The sequence below is a fragment of the Doryrhamphus excisus genome, linkage group LG10 (genome assembly GCF_037039965.1).
Source record: "Doryrhamphus excisus strain RoL-2023G ecotype Guam linkage group LG10, RoL_Dexc_Guam_v1.1, whole genome shotgun sequence".
Lineage (NCBI taxonomy): Eukaryota > Metazoa > Chordata > Actinopteri > Syngnathiformes > Syngnathidae > Doryrhamphus > Doryrhamphus excisus.
In genome coordinates this window covers 3,196,976-3,213,357 of record NC_136366.1, presented here as the reverse complement: position 1 = coordinate 3,213,357, position 16,382 = coordinate 3,196,976, and the positions used below count along the sequence as shown (strand labels likewise).

The following is a 16,382-nucleotide window of genomic DNA, read 5'->3' as shown; positions in this document are numbered from 1 at the left end:
CAGTATTTGACACTGGTCGCTAGGTGGCAGTTATGTTACTTTGATGAGACTAGCCACCAAAGTACAAAAACAACTCTGTATTATGTCTACTATATGGGGTAATAGGAGTGTAAATGTGACTATAGGGGTGTTATTTCATGTCTGGAGGGCTCTAATCATGTTTGAAAAGTGTATTATCAAGGTGGTAAACAGGTTTTCTATGTCTTACTTTCTTTTACTATGTCTACTATATTGGGTAATAGGAGTGTAAAGGTGACTATAGGGGTGTTATTTAAAAGCTACAGGGCTCTAATCATGTTAAAAGGTGTATTTAGAAGCCGGTCAACAGGTTTTCTATGTCTTATTTTCTTATGCTTTTTCCACTATATTGGGTAATAGGAGTGTAAAGGTGACTATAGGGGTGCTATTTAAAAACTACAGGGCTCTAATCATGTTAAAATGTGTATTTAGAAGCTGGTAAACAGGTTTTCTATGTCTTATTTTCTTTTACTAGGTTGGGTAATAGGAGTGTAAAGGTGACCATAGGGGTGTTATTTCATGTCTGGAGGGCTCTAATCATGTTTGAAAAGTGTATTTTGAAGGTGGTAAACAGGTTTTCTATGTCTTATTTTCTTTTACTATGTCTACTATGTTGGGTAATAGGAGTGTAAAGGTGACTATAGGGGTGTTATTTCATGTCTGGAGGGCTCTAATCATGTTTGAGAAGTATAGGTGGTAAACAGGTTTTCTCTGATACAATTCCTCATTTAGGAATGAATCATTTCACAAAAAGCAAAAAGGAGGCAAAGGGGGGCCCGTGATGCTCATGTTGGGCCCCCCAAAACCAAGCATAAAAAGCATGTAAAGACTTGTGGTGCATGTGCAAATGCTGATGGAAAGTTCTTTGTTTTGTCAAGATTGTCCAGGAGTCTCCCTTCCTCACCATGGACCTGCTGGAATCCTGCTTCCCCTACGTCCTCCTTCGGAACGCCTACCACGCCGTCTACAAGCAGAGCCTCAGCGCCAACGCATAGACACACAGCGTCAGTACACACAGCTAAGGTGTACCCTTCCACAATACACACCAACACACACACTACACTAGCTGGATGAAGTTGGGGAACATGTTTATTTTTCTTTCTTTTTTCATGCTGTTGCTAGGGACAGCAGACATTTGGTCATACCAGGACACAAATCTGAGTGTATAGTATACATATATATATATACAGTATATATATTTAGTTGACACTAAAGAGCTGTGGTGACGGATGATCTTCTTGTGACGTGTTTAGTTATTTTGGTTGATGTTTACAACATGAATGCTGAATTCCGCCTGGTTGATCCGTGTAACATGGTGGTTTGTCTTTTCTAGCTCGTGCTAACATCGGCGCTAAAAGAACAAGCTATTTGATGTAAACGTGTCTGCTTGTAGCTTTTCTTACTTTTTACGATGACCATTTGCCAAACGCGTTGACACTACACATGACATACTGTGGGAACAATCTAGGTGGGGGGAATGGGGGGGGGGTCGTGCATTGCAAACCAGCTGCTCTTAATGACGGTTAAATAAAGTACATCTTTTTGTCGGCGTGGACTTTTAGCACTTTGTCAATGTGAGCAGTCCCCCCGCCCCCCACCCCAGGCAGCTGAGGCCGACGGTGCTTGCTGCTCATTAGAAAACACCCCCCCCCTGCAAACATGTATATAAAGATGATGAGCTGACGCTGGGGTGGAGCGACCACAAAATCAAGGAAATGAGGCGTTTGAGGGATTTGTTGTGGAATGCTCGACATATACAAAACATTTTTGGACTGTGCTCTTCTGCTTCATTGTCAACACTATAAATCACATCAAACAATACGTTCCTCACCTTTTGTTGTCATTTCTCCACTCAAGCTGGCCTTTGAATGTTGCCATTGATTAGTAATGGTCATACAGTGTTTACATTGAGAGCATGCTACTTCCGCGCTGACAGCGGATGTTTGTGTGCTATCATTATTTAAACAAAAGTAGGCAGGTGCATCAATTTGGGCACCCTTGTTTTATTATTATTATTATAATATATCTTTAGCGCTAATTATCGGAACACAACATTTGTTTGGTAAGCTCAATGACCCTTGACCTGCATACACAAGTGAAGCCAATCGCATATAGACTGTATGTTTGTCTATATATTTGTCACATATAGACAAACACAACAATTTGGAGTCGCTAATTAACCTAGCATGTTTTTGGAATGTGAGAGGAAACCGGAGTACCCAGTGAAAACCCACGCATGCACGGGGAGAACATGCAAACTCCACACAGAGATGGCCGAAGTTGGAATTGAACCCGGGTCTCCTAGCTGTGTGGCTTGGGCGCTAACCACTCGTTCGTATTTATTTTGAAAGAAAGCGGCGATGAAATATTCACATGGCTTTGCTAGCTACCATACACGTCAACTGCACATTCCGGAGTGGCCTTTTGTTGTGGCCAGTTTAGGGCACGCCTGTGCGATGATCATAAGTCAAGTGGCAGATTTTCATGTGTGGTGTTGGTTGACAGCTGTGGGTTCAAAGGTCAGACTTGCAGCTTGAGATGAAATGCGAGTGCCAAGCGGGGGACGGGAAGAGAAGAGTGGTGGTGGCTATCGAGAAACAGAGTCAGGACTGGACGCCTCATTTTGGGAGTCACATGACACATCTGAAGGAGGGAAGGAAGGACGGAAGGACGGACGGATGGAAAAGACAAGTCCTGGTTAGCCAATCGTCATCAACATTAGTTGACAATTAGTTTTTTACTCTGAAAAGATTCAATTTATGAAACGAGACGTCGGGAAGAAATTAAGCGCTGTCAATGATGGATGACCGCACTCGTGTAAAAGTCAACGTTGGCTTACCGGAGCTGTTGCGTGCTGCCGCTCCTCTCTCCTGATTGGCTAAAAGAAGCGCAGCCTCGTTCCCATTGGCTTCCTCCGGCCTGTTCCCATTGGTCCACAGGGAAGAACCGGGGTGTTGCTCCGCCTCGAGCTGAAGCTCTGAAAAGAGAACATCACCTCTAGTATTAGACACCTCAACTGCAAGGTCGGCCAAGGTCAAATGGAAATGAATGAAAACCGTCAGAGATGACCTTGGAAGAATACCAACTGTCATAACATGCTCTTATTTTGCTCATTTCCTCTTTCGTGTGCCGTTTCCTGTCAATTCTTTGCGCCAAATTATTCCTCAGGATGAAGTCAACGTGTCAACTCCAATCATGGGTGGACTTTAGCGTCTTCATCTTTCCCCCATCTTGCCCCTTTCCCACAGATGTGAGCATGTCCACATCATCCATCAATGGAACAGTGGAGCTTCAGGTCGTGCGCGGGCGTCAAAGGGCAGCCGGCTATGTGGAGATGTTCCAGGGTGCATCCCTCATGACTGAATGCCCTTTTGGCATGTTGAAGCTCTACCTAGAACCCCCTTAAGATCCAACATGTATATTCTTTTATTCCAAACTATTCATTTTGGTCAAAGTGTTCAAGGTATTATTTCTGGTCCATCAGCATATTTCTTCTTCACAGTAGAAACAAAGCTCAGTCAACTTTGCTCTTCAGTGAAATATTTGTGTCTTATAGTGGAGACAATAAATTCCTGCTTTGCTTTTGATGTTAATGTTGCTCCTGTAGCTATTAGAACACACACACACACACACTCTGGATCGATCAAAGAAAAAGCTTTTAAGGTCTTCACTTCCTGTCTTGCTGAGTGCTGTGTTCACATCCATGCACAATATTTGCTTTCCTCATCTTTTTGTGTACGTGCATCAAAACAAAAAAAGGTGAGGCATATTTCAAGAACGTTTGGGGATTTCCTGCTTTCAAGTTTTGTGTTATTAGTAATTAGTAATATCATTTAATTGCCCCATTACATTGCTCCATTTGTTTACTTTTTTTGTGATGATCTTATTGTTTGTTTGCTGGTTGATTTAACGTCTACAGGCTGCCAGGCCAATAAAAAAAGCGCTATGACCAGCAAACGCCGCCGGGCCGCATTTTGGAGCAACCATCGTTTGGCGTGTTAGCTTCTTGGTAGCGAGCGAGCCACGGAAGATAAAAGGGGAGTGGCATTCGAGAAGGCATACGTGGTGTTGTAAACAGACAGGAAATACAGACTGTACTACAAGCTGACCAATCACGGCCTTCGTTTTTGCTGCAGAATGTTTTGGCGGGAAGAAAAAGCCACGCTTGTGTTCCTACACGTTTGTTGAAGTCAGATAAAATACTGCAATACTGTGTCCCAAGTCACATATTTGGACAATTCATGAGGAAGGTGTTTATACCTTTCAAGGTGGGCGGGGCCAAGTTGCTCTGCTTTCTCTGAGCGCCATGTGATGTCTGCCAACAGGAGGCACATTTGTCACATACATGTACACACACTACGCAAAATTGTGTGTGTGTGCAACAACCTGAGCGCCTCCGCCGGCGTCGTGCTGATCTCCAACTTCTGTGGAAGACACAAGATGGCAGCACTGATTGCACTACTTTCATATTTCAATTTTTTTTATCACACTTCAATAACACACCTCAACACCAAATACACAATGACCCCCCCCCCTCCATTAAAACATACGCCAGATTTATTGAGATCTAACTGTAGAAAAAGTTCTAAAACCACACATGACCAAAACATGGAACAGTGGTGAACATTCCCAGGAGAAGCCGGCCGACTGAAATGACTCCAAAGTAATGCAGGCCTGACTTGCCTCAGTTAAGGTCAGTGTTCATGACTCCACCATAAAAAAGAGGTTCTAAGACCAAAAGCACTGATGGACAAAAAGAACATTTTGCCTGGGAAAACATCTTGATGATCCTCAAGACCTCTGGCATTTCAGATATAGAACAGTCAAACGTGGTGGTGGCAGTGTGATGGTCTGCAGGAATTGTGCTGAAGGAGAATGTTCGGCCATCTTTGGGTGACCTCAAGCTGAAAGCAACGTGGCTCCTGCGGCAGGACAAATGATCCAAAACACAGCAGCAAGTCCACCAAAGCAAATGAAGACTTTGGATTGGCCTAGTCCAAGTCCTGAAGACTGAATCCTATTGAGATGCTGTAGCATGACCTTCATGCTGGAAAAGCCTCCAGTGTGGCTGAATGACAACAATGAGACTCATTGCAAGTTATCACAAAGGCTTGATTGCACTTGTTGCTGCTAAGGGTGGCCCAAGCACTTATTAGCTTCGAGTTGTGTTGTCATTGACTAATATTTACATTTATTTGATGATCCCAAATATGACAATCATGCAAAAGAAGAAGACACCAGGAATGGGACAAAGACTTTTTCACACCAGTGTATATGAATTTGTCCTCACTCCGCTACAGTTTTTGAGGTTGGATCGATTGTTATCGGAGGTCAAACTTTTGTGTCTCAACTACGGGGCGTTCAAGGACTGCCAAACAAGAGTGTGCCATCTCAGTACAGTAATCATTACCAAATTATCTTTTCTTTCGAAGAAATGTCATGAAAATACAATTACGTTTCAATGATAATTTTTTTGATCTACTGCATACCGACTGAACTTGATGTTGTTTGGAAAGTCCTCAGAAGATGCCTGACTTGGCTGAGTTCACTAAATGGAACAGAGCCCATTGGTCCATCAGTCAGCTCTTGAGTGGAGGACACACACACACTCACACACACACACATGCATGATCAGCATCCATCAGTCCAGTCCTCACACTGACATCACTTCCCAAAAGATGCAGCTCCAATCTAATAAAGGTTCCATTATGGTCGACAACCCCCAAGCCTCCTCTCTTCTTCCTCCACACCTCTTGCTTTCTTTTTTTGGTTGTGCTCACATTCAAACCATTCTTTATTTACACCACCATGTTGCCAAGGTATGAAAGTGTGTGTTTTTGTGTCACCTGTACCGGGTTGTGTGTAGATTTGCAGCGTTGCAGGAGTGGGTCGTCTCCGACGGATCTGATGAAAAATACAAAACAGCAAACAGAAAAACTGACTAACACACACACATGTACACGCACACTTGTGTAAACACATACACACACTTTAAAGAAGGAATAAGCCGAGTGGACAAATGACTTGAGAGAAGTGGTGAGTTATGCGGCGGAATCTGTGAGCGTGTTTAACGGTCGACGTCCAAAATGGACGCCAAAGCGTTCCTCAGTTAGCATACATTTCCTGGTTAGCTTACAATACGCCAGATGTGTTAGCAACACACACGGTGAGCCCAACTGCGCTGTCTTTGTTTTGATCCTGTTAGCTTTCTAACTTATGGAAACAGGAAGTCATAGCTATCACTCGTCTATGATGTCATCAGGAGTAGACTCTGTAGTTCTTAACTGACTAACACAGTTACAGCAAATATGTTAACACAAAACACGTTTTTATAGTTTTACACGCATCAAATATTTTTAACTAATGACCAGAAAGTACACATGAAGATTTAAGCTTACTTCATTGGAAGTACATTGGAACTGCAAGTTGAAGTCGTTTTGCTCTGATGAAGTTTATGCATGACACCACGACCTTCATGACAGAATCCTTCTCCAGCACTTTGGTGAATTAGGCAGCAGAACTATAGTGGGGTGGTGAGACCCTGTTCTTCCATCTGCTGGTTCATGTGTTCTATTAAACCCTGAGATGCGCCCACCATGCATGCTGGCAAGCTTTGACCAGTTTAGGTCCAACTCTTCCACGGTTTGGCGTACTTTGCCGAAAATATCCTCCTCGCACATCTCAGACGTGCTAATAAAGGGAAAATCCCGATACCGATATCATATTTTTAGGCTGATATCGGGATGATAATTATTACTGGCCGATAGTATCGGACATCTCTAGTATATATGTACTGTATATTGTACACTGTACAGTATATGCTATACTGTATATATTGGTATATTCTGTATATTGGTACTTTGTCCAACAGAAGACTTTCTCGTTGTTTTATTTTCATGCATGAGCAGTTCAAAACAGCATGTTGGACAAAGCCAGACAAAACCGACCCAGAAACACACACACACAAAAGGCAGAGTAGCCATGAATCCCCCACAAAAAAAGCGAGTCACTCACTTGCTCTGAGGCTTGAGGGTCCAAGTGGCTATTTAGCGGCGGCACAGCAAACTGGATCTTCTTTGGACTGCTGGGCTCCATTATGACAAACTGAGGTGCAGAAGAAAAAGAGAGAGAGAGAGTATGTTGATGGGAGGGGGGGCGTTAAAGAGGGAGTGGTCTCCTTTACACTGCCACAGTCCATTAGCCATAATTGGCCGTCACTGCAGCTTTTCTTCACAACAACAAGTCACAACTCGGGACTGCTGTGTTGTTGCTTGTCTATTACGATAACATTGTCATCGTTATTATTATTATGAGAATGCTCAAAGCGTTTTCGGTCGTTATTGATAACATTTATCCATTTGCAACCACTTAAAATTTTCCATTAGTGCATCACTTTGTAGCTTAGTAGATAAAGTACGTGATTTCCAACCCAAAGGTACTTGGTTCAATTCCCCCTTCTGCACAGCAAGAAAGGGCCAGCAAAATATAAGAAAAAAACACTAGATTATTAAAAACTATTGAAATGATCTGTCCATGCAGCTTGGTAAGAAATCTTAAATTAAGATTTTTATATTTAGAAATAAGCAGGACCGAAATCCTATATTTAAGATTTTTAGATGTAAAAACAATCAGTACCTTTAAGATGGAAATAAATACTTATTTTTTTGCATTGTTAAAATTGATAAAAAAAAAAGTGAAATACACAGTGATAGGGTGGGGAGAGCGAAGATTTAACTGCCAACCTTCCACTTTTTGAGCAACCTGTTCAGACTGACTATGTGTATGTAGTTTATGTAGTAATATTGTCATTTTTATGCTAAATAAATCCTAAAATAACTGTAGAAATTATGGCATTTAACATGTGGGGGGCATCAGGAAGTGTGCTGTAAAGTGTGGTAACTTGGGACTTTGGGAAATCTAAAAACAGGATATTTCACATGTAACTTGCACCCCATATAGGCTATAAGGGTTTTTAGCTGCAACAGCTTTCAAAGAAATACCGTATTTAAACACTTAGTGGGCCGGATGTGGCCCCCGAGCCGTAGTTTGCCAACCCCTGCCTTAGGGTGAGATGTGGGTACACCCTGGCCTGGACACATGAAGACAAATACACTGACTTTTATACCTAAGGACAAGTTACAGTGTCCAATCAAGCTAAAATGCTTTTTTTTGGAACGTAAGAGGAAAGCAACATATGTGAAAAAAACCCACGCACACACATGGGGAGAATATGCAATCTCCACAGTGAGAGCGGAGTCCAAGCGTAGAGTCCAACCCAGGTCTTCATCTCCTGACTGTGGGGCCTTCATGCTGGAGTCCATTGGCCCCCACTTGGTGCAGTACCACCTAAGAAGGTGCGTGGTGGTTTATTCTGCAGAAAGGTAAGACAGTTGAAGCAGAACCTTTAGTCTCCTCCACAAGGATGGCACAGAAGCATAGTTCTACAAAAGGTTATCAAGACTTCCTGGTTAATGAGAAGCTTTTGACAAGGAATTACCATTGGAGAAACTTGTTTTTGGAGACAGAAACAAATTGTCATAAGAAATCAGAGTTTGTTTCCTTTCTATTCCATTCTCCTCTGGGTCCCTGTCGTGGGGGCAGCAGTTTCAGAGGGAAGCCCAAATTTCCAGGGGTCCCCAGCCACGTGCCCCCAGGCCAGCTATGAGACATAATTCCTCCTCCTTCTCCCCTGTATTATATTCTTAAAATACATATTTCCTACTTATTTGTAGGTATAAAAATCTTAAATCTAGGATTTCATTCATTCATTGAAGTCGTTTTTTCCCCAAAATCTAGTGTTTTTATCTTAAATTGGCCCAGCCGTTTTTTACAGTGTACAAAGTGAGACAAAATGGCGTACCTGATGGAAGTAGCAAATATGTTGCAGTCAAAATGTAGCCGAATAACGTTCCCCTACACAGATTACAAGACAAATAATAAGAAATCAAGTTGTAATAGTTATAAATAATTATAAAGTTATAAATACGTTTGTGACGCCATACACATACCTTTCTCTTACATCGAGTTCGCTAGCAAAAGGGAAGTAGAAAGGAATGGCGCGAACTTATAAGAGGTGTTACATTAATTAGAGCAGTAGGGGGTACACAGTGACGTTATTGACGTTCCACATTAACATGACAATACAAACACATCAGGTATTACTTGAAAATATACATTTGTTTAATTAAAACATTAACATTTAAAGTATTTACAATATTATTATTCACTTTGTTAAACACACATATACATATATAACTTAGTATTGTCTTCAGTTGAGTAAATACATTATGGAGCAGAAAGTCGTAATAATTAGTGTTTTTTCACTTTGTGTCCAGCAGGTGTCGACAGTGAGTCGCTTCTGTCATTGGTACCGTAGAGGAAGACCGCTAGCTTGTGTCAGCCTCAGCACCGTTGGGCACGTCTCCCCCCCCCTCCATCCTTGGCATCCACTGCGGAACATCGACCATCGGCCTGTCTTCCTGCCGTCGCCTTCTTCAGCAGCAGCAGCAGCAGCAGCACACCAGCCAGGCCGCCATGGATAACTCCGGCAAAGAGAAGGAGGCCATGCAGCTGATGGCTGAAGCAGACAAGAAGGTCAAAGCGTCTGGATCGTTCCTGGGTGGAATGTTCGGGTAAATTACCGCGCGAATGTGTGTGTTATTGTTGTGGGGGGTGGGGGGGGGGGTCGTCGAACATAAGTATCTATTTATACACCCTAGCGCTTGATAAACGTGTCAAGTGAGCGTCTGTCACGACGATGACATTGTAGTCATGAACCATTTAACGATCTTTGATCATTTTCCACAGTCGTCAATGTAATACGATCACGTGATCATCCTCTAGCGGTGACGTGGTGACCTTACTGACCAGCAAACACTTGACACCATCCAAACCATCACACACTCCCACCCGTACGGGGGTGGGAGTGGATGTGAGGCCGGCCTGGAGACGCAGGGAGGCCCTGGGAGAGGCTCACTCGCAGGACGTTTTGCTTTCACGCAAAGGGGGCGGGGCTAATGAGCATCATCATATATCTGGTACCACGCTGCAAAATATGCGACAGGATATAATATTTGGGGGAATTAGATGATGATCCAACTGTATGGTTTTCTCTAAGGGGAGGTGCCATGTTTCATTCGTTCATCCACGACTCAGGGTGGCAGGGGTACGCATGAGCCTATCCCAGCTGAGAGGCTTGGTGGCCAGCCAATGGAATGGCAGGGCACATATAGACAAACATGATACGTTCATAAATATAAATATGTGAGTGCTAATATTGGCATTAAAATGACTTTGGATCAAATCTGTTGATGTTGATATCCACGTACGAGTGAGACCTCATCAACATGCACGGTTGCAAGCTCTCCTTATATTAACTATGTCATTTTCTATAAATTATGACTTGTACGTAGTATTTATCTCATGTAAATCTATCAACATAATGGCCACTAATTGTAACAATTATACAATATTACGGCTGCACGGTGGAGGAGTGGTTAGCACACAGACCTCGCAGCTAGGAGACCAGGGTTCAATTCCGTGCTTCTCCGGGTACTCGGGTTTCCTCCCACATTCCCAAAACATGCTAGGTTACTTAGCGACTCCAAATTGTCCATAGGTATGAATATGAGTGTGAATGGTTGTTTGTCTACGTATATGTGCCCCCCGTGTGTACCCCGCCTCTCGCCTGAAGACAGCTGGGATAGGCTCCAGCACCCCCGCGACCCTCGTGAGGAAAAAGCGGTAGAAAATGAATGAATGAATTTTCTACCACGTACACCCTGGACTGGTGGCCAGCCAATCACAGGGCACATATAGACAAACAACCATTCACACTCACATTCATACCTATGGACAATTTGGAGTCGCTAATTAACCTAGCATGTTTTTGGAATGTGGGCGGAAACCGGAGTACCCGGAGAAAACCCATGCATGCACGGGGAGAACACGAAAGAACTCCACACAGAGATGGCCGAGGGTGGAATTGAACCCTCGTCTCCTAGCTACAAAAACCTACAAAATTATTAATATTAATATTGCAATATGTTGTCAAGAGAGTGTGATGAGTTGTTCTGTAAATAGATGGCGTGTCCTCAAAACTGAACGACAATCCAAAATGGGTCACATCTGTTTTTTGGGTTGTCTTTTTTTTTTTTTTGCTGCAACCTACTTTTTTATGTGAAAAGATGATATTTGTGTCAACTCCAAAATATGACAAAAAATATGACATGTTCTGTGTTACAGTGGAAACCACAAAGTGGAGGACGCCTGTGAGATGTACGCCAGAGCAGCCAACATGTTCAAGATGGCCAAGAACTGGAGCGGTTAGAGCCTACACACACACACACTTTAGAGATGGGCACCTAAGTCAGAAGATGTATAATTGATCTATAATTAATATATATATATATATATAATTGATCCTCCATCATTTCATGCATTTAAATGGATGGAGCAGGTGAACTAGAATGTGAATGTTTTTATTAAAGCGAGCAACACTAATAAACAGTGTGTTCACGTACTTATTATGTGTGTGTAGCTGCTGGCAATGCGTTCTGCCAGGCGGCCCGGCTCCACATGCAGCTTCAGAACAAACTGGACTCTGCCACCAGCTTCGTGGATGCGGGCAACGCTTATAAGAAGGCCGACCCACAGGGTGAGAACATCTTCATTGTTCTTCTTGGCTGCTTCTTCTTGCCAGATATAGTAGTTCCCCGTGGAAAATATGCAGTGTTTGTCTCCCTCCAGAGGCCATCAACTGTCTAAATCAGGCCATCGATATCTACACGGATATGGTAAGCCCCGCCCCTTGCAGTCGTACCATGTGACAGGTACCCCACGGTATGGTATTGTGTCTACTTTGGTATGTCAGTACGGGTTTTTGTGTGTGTAAAGAGCAATTATTTTCCCCCCAAATTCTCTTTTTATTATATTTTATTATTTTATTATTTTATTATTTTATTATTTTATTATTTTATTATTTTATTATTTTATTATTTTATTATTTTATTATTTTATTATTTTATTATTTTATTATTTTATTATTTTATTATTTTATTATTTATTATTTTATCAGTCAGTACGGGTTTTTGTGTATGTAAAGAGCAATTATTTTCCTCTAAAATTCTCTTTTTATTATATTTTTGTTTTTATTATTCATTATTATTATATTATTATTATTATTATTATTTTATTTTATTTTATTTTATTTTATTTTATTTTATTTTATTTTATTTTATTTTATTTTATTTTATTTTATTTTATTTTATTTTATTTTATTATTTTATTATTTTATTATTTTATTATTTTATTATTTTATTATTTTATTATTTTATTATTTTATTATTTTATTATTTTATTATTTTATTATTCAATGAAATTGCAATTTACTGGCTGGTGATTCTCCAATAAATTGATACATGAAACAAACAGACAACAGTAGACAACAATGGACGATAGACCTGATAGATCCGAACCCCCATCCGGGCAAGGAAAAACTCAAAACCCATTTGGGGTCCACAGATGGAAGTAATCCCCCTTCCACGATGACCAGGCTGCAATGGATGTGGAGTGGGCAACGTACAGTATGAAAATTCAAGTAGCATCATAGTCCAGTTCCATCGGAATTGGTCAGCTGCGGGTCTTGGGATGATCATCAGCCAAAGCGGGGGCCCTCCCTAAGAGCTGGATCACCTCAGATGTTTTCCAATTCTGTGCGGCCAAGTTCCAAACAGCAGCAACCTCTGAAAATCTAAAATATTGAACAGAAGGGGGCTAAGCACTGATCCTTGTGGGACTCCGCAAGTGACACCACAGTATTCTCATAAACTATACGATGTGTCGGATCCCTGAGATCAGATCTAAGCCAAGAAAGTGCCAGACCAGTAACACAAGTCTGAGTTTGAAGGCGTTCCAGTAGGATGGAGTGATGGAGGGTATCAAGTAATAACAATGTTGAGGTGTCACCATCCATAGATACAAGAAGATCATTTGTCACTTTAGCAAGGGCTGATTCAGTGGAGTCGTTCATCCTAAAACCGAATCAATGAAGTCTTGAAACCTGCCATAGATTGAAGGAGCTAAAATTGGAAACTGTACCGCTAAATCAAGGAGAACATCTGCGGTTGAATATCGCCTACGTGATGTGAAGGTCTGGTGGTGTTTCTCCTCTGCAGGGTCGCTTCACCATCGCGGCCAAGCACCACATCACCATCGCGGAAGTTTACGAGTCAGAGCTGGTGGACATCGAGAAGGTATCATGTTTATGTACTTCATGTTCATGTTCATGTATTTCATGTACTTTTTAACCATCAGGCCATCGCACACTACGAGCAGGCGGCAGACTACTACAAAGGAGAGGAATCAAACAGGTACAATTCGGTGCCGTGTAGCCAGACACACTGGAACGAGGTTGCAGGTTTGAGTCCTCTGTCTGCCTTTCAGCTCGGCCAATAAGTGTCTCCTGAAGGTGGGGCATTACAGCGCTCAGTTGGAGCAGTACCAGAAAGCCATCGAGATCTACGAGCAGGTACTTGACTGGAACCTCCGAGCTTATTGATACAAAGTGAAGAACGCGGTGCATTAGTGGGAATGTGTTTGATTTCCGAGAATAAGAGTTGACGTTTGTGTGTTTGTGTGTGTCAGGTCGCTATGAGCACCATGGACAATCCTCTGTTGAAGTACAACGCTAAGGAGTACTTCTTCAAGGCTTCGTTGTGTCACTTCATCGTGGACGAGCTCAATGCCAAGGTCACAAACTTCACATTCAAACTCCTTACATTAAAGCGGTGAAGATGCTCATTGTTGCGTTTGTAACCACACTAGCGTGCTAAACTAAGCTAGCCCCACTAGCTTCAAACCAGCCTTCGCCGGTGTTTATCACCATTTCAACCTGTTTCGTTTGGGAGTGGTATAAATATAAATATAAATATAAATATAAATATAAATATAAATATAAATATAAATATAAATATAAATATAAATATAAATATAAATATAAATATAAATGTAAATGTAAATGTAAATGTAAATATAAATATAAATATAAATATAAATATAAATATAAATGTAAATGTAAATGTAAATGTAAATGTAAATGTAAATGTAAATGTAAATGTAAATATAAATATAAATATAAATGTAAATATAAATATAAATATAAATATAAATATAAATATAAATATAAATATAAATATAAATATAAATATAAATATATAAATTATAAATTATAAATACATTATAAATATATTATATATATATATATAAAACACCGTAGAATAAATCTAGAAATATATATTTATAATATAAATATATAATATGAATATATAAATTATAAATATATGTATATAAATTATAATAAATTATAAATATATAATATAGTAAATATAAATACTATAATATAAATATATTATAATATAAATATATTTATACATCTAGAGGCTAGTACCGAGCTGACTAGAGCTGCAGCTATGGAATATTTTAGTAATTGAGTATTCTAGTGAAATGTTTGTCAATTGAACAAGTATTCGGGAAAAAAAAAACATATTTTTTAAAATTAAACTTTGCCCTAAATAATGAACAATCAATTTTTTTTAGATTATTTATTATAATAAAAAAATTTTTTAGATAATCAAGCGTTTTATTTCTTAAATGGACATGGTGCATTGTGTAACTGGTGGGTATTTTTATGACTATAAATACTATGCAGTTCTTGCGGGAGTCTAATTGGTGTGAATGAAGCAGGCAAACAAAGATTATGTTTAAATGAAACGGCCATAGGGGTGCTATTTCATGTCTAGAGGGCTCTAATAATGTTAATGTGTATTTAGAAGAAGTTTTTTTATGCTCTAACAACAGATGTGTGTGTGTGTTTAGTTGGCCATTGAGAAGTACGAGGAGATGTTTCCTGCGTTCTCAGACTCAAGAGAGCTGAAACTGTTAAAGGTAAATGTCAAAGTCAACAGGTCATTTGTAGCATCCTAAAAAAAAAACAACAATCCTGTTGAGTTTTATTTGCCAACGTAGAAATAATCTCACTGGATCTTCTTGGCACAGAAACTTCTGGAGGCCCACGAGGAACAGAACAGCGAGGCGTTCACCGAGGCCGTCAAGGAGTTTGACTCGGTGTCCCGCCTGGACCAGTGGCTCACCACCATGCTGCTCCGCATCAAGAAGACCATCCAAGGAGACGCCGGTGACCTGAAATAGAGTAGGAGGGAGGGTACACGGGAGGGAGGGTGGAAGGTATTTTGGGGTAAGAGACGAGACTGATGGAGGTTAAACTTGTACATATCAGTCTGCATGTGACCCCCCCCCTCCCCCGTCTCCCCCAACAAGCTAAGCACCACCTTTAGAGCACCCAGTGTGTTCCTGCTGACAGTATTGTAACTTTCATCCACACCAGTATGAACGAACGAGTGTATGTGTGTTAAATAATTTGATGGAAAAGTGAACAGATTGTAAGGAATATGTATTTATTGTCCATACGGAAACTATTTATTGGTTATTCTGGTGCTCGGTGTCACGCTTGGTCTTAATGTTTTAGCTCTCATCACCTTCCTCCACCACCACTTTGGGTTGGCTGCATCGAGCCGGCGTAAGTGTGTGCAGCTCGCCTTCAAGCGACCGTCTCGGGCCTCGTTTGTGCATGTCTGTGCTCATGTTGATGTTGTTGTATTCTGTGTTGTCATGCTAATGTGTGCAAAAACACACCCGTACTTTGGTATTGTTTGTGTGCAACTGATAAAAACGTACCTTGAAATAATAAATACCCTGTCATGCAAAACTACTGTCTTCTCAGCCAATCACTTTAGTTTTATACAACAATTTATTCATTGAAAATATGCATCTATGAAAACAATCTTTGAGGAAACATACAGGTGTCTGTGCTGCTGTTTTAATCATTTGATTAGTTTTCTCAATTTTAACTGTTTAACTTTTAATTTTCTTGTTTTTCCATTTTCGTCTTGTTTTGTTTGTTTCCCTTTTATCTCACAATGATTGGTCATCATCTTCAACGTGATTGGACGATGGGCGGGATCTGGAATGCATGGGTGGGACTACTGGGCCTCCATAGCCTATCATAGGGCCACTGGCCCAGGCATTCTTTTGACAGACAAGCCCCACTGCTCGTCTAAAAGGTTAATTCAAGACGTCTCTCGATGTTAAGTAGCTTTTTTTATTTTCATGTGCACCGCCTTTTTCATTTTTTCCATTTTCGCTTTGTTTTGCTTGTTTGTCTTTTAGTCGCACAATGATTGGTCATCATCCTCAACGTGATTGGACGAGGGGCGGGGTCTGGAGTTCGTGGGTGGGACTACTGGGCCTCTATAGCCTATCATAGGGCCACTGGCCCAGGCATTCTT

At 40.9% G+C, this 16,382-nt stretch overlaps 3 protein-coding genes across 7 annotated transcripts in view; 2 read left to right on the top strand and 1 right to left on the bottom strand.

The window, feature by feature from the left end:
• The window catches only part of nckap1 (NCK-associated protein 1), a 32,444-nt gene extending 28,935 nt beyond the window's left edge, over positions 1–3,509 (top strand). For 3 of the 5 annotated variants that reach the window (XM_058063540.2, XM_058063533.2, XM_058063555.2), the window contains one exon: positions 897–3,508. In XM_058063540.2, the coding sequence (XP_057919523.2) occupies positions 897–1,013 (117 nt within the window). In that variant the 3' untranslated portion in view covers positions 1,014–3,508. Of the gene's footprint in view, positions 1–896 lie in introns of all 5 variants that reach the window. The other 2 variants (XM_058063524.2, XM_058063548.2) reach the window with 2 other exon arrangements.
• Positions 872–8,339, bottom strand: LOC131110492 (protein phosphatase 1 regulatory subunit 1A-like). The gene is made up of 7 exons (XM_078794324.1): positions 8,238–8,339; positions 7,033–7,122; positions 5,865–5,922; positions 4,405–4,442; positions 4,279–4,333; positions 2,858–2,995; positions 872–2,661 (listed from the first exon to the last, which is right to left on the bottom strand). The coding sequence occupies exons 1-7, from the start codon at positions 8,337–8,339 to the stop codon at positions 2,606–2,608; spliced, it is 537 nt and encodes a 178-aa protein (XP_078650450.1). The 3' UTR covers positions 872–2,605.
• A 1,061-nt stretch (positions 8,340–9,400) lies between these two features.
• On the top strand, positions 9,401–15,802 carry napba (N-ethylmaleimide-sensitive factor attachment protein, beta a). Its single transcript, XM_058063635.2, has 10 exons — positions 9,401–9,650; positions 11,263–11,342; positions 11,558–11,674; positions 11,767–11,813; positions 13,194–13,271; positions 13,333–13,388; positions 13,462–13,546; positions 13,663–13,767; positions 14,893–14,961; positions 15,073–15,802. The coding sequence occupies exons 1-10, from the start codon at positions 9,553–9,555 to the stop codon at positions 15,223–15,225; spliced, it is 888 nt and encodes a 295-aa protein (XP_057919618.1). The 5' UTR covers positions 9,401–9,552; the 3' UTR covers positions 15,226–15,802.
• The last annotated feature ends 580 nt before the right edge of the window (positions 15,803–16,382 follow it).

Bases quoted from the DNA above. Each gene is read 5' to 3' on its own strand.
- LOC131110492 (XM_078794324.1), bottom strand. From the start codon at position 8,339: ATGGACTCCAGCATGAAGGCCCCACAGTCAGGAGATGAAGACCTGGGT. The intron at 5,923-7,032 runs GTGAGTGACTCG...ATTTTTCATCAG, and splicing joins ACCCTCAAGCCTCAGAGCAA to ATCCGTCGGAGACGACCCAC. The intron at 2,662-2,857 runs GTAAGCCAACGT...TCCCTCCTTCAG, and splicing joins GGCAGCACGCAACAGCTCCG to ATGTGTCATGTGACTCCCAA.
- napba (XM_058063635.2), top strand. From the start codon at position 9,553: ATGGATAACTCCGGCAAAGAGAAGGAGGCCATGCAGCTGATGGCTGAA. The intron at 11,814-13,193 runs GTAAGCCCCGCC...TCTCCTCTGCAG, and splicing joins TCGATATCTACACGGATATG to GGTCGCTTCACCATCGCGGC. The intron at 13,272-13,332 runs GTATCATGTTTA...TTTAACCATCAG, and splicing joins AGCTGGTGGACATCGAGAAG to GCCATCGCACACTACGAGCA.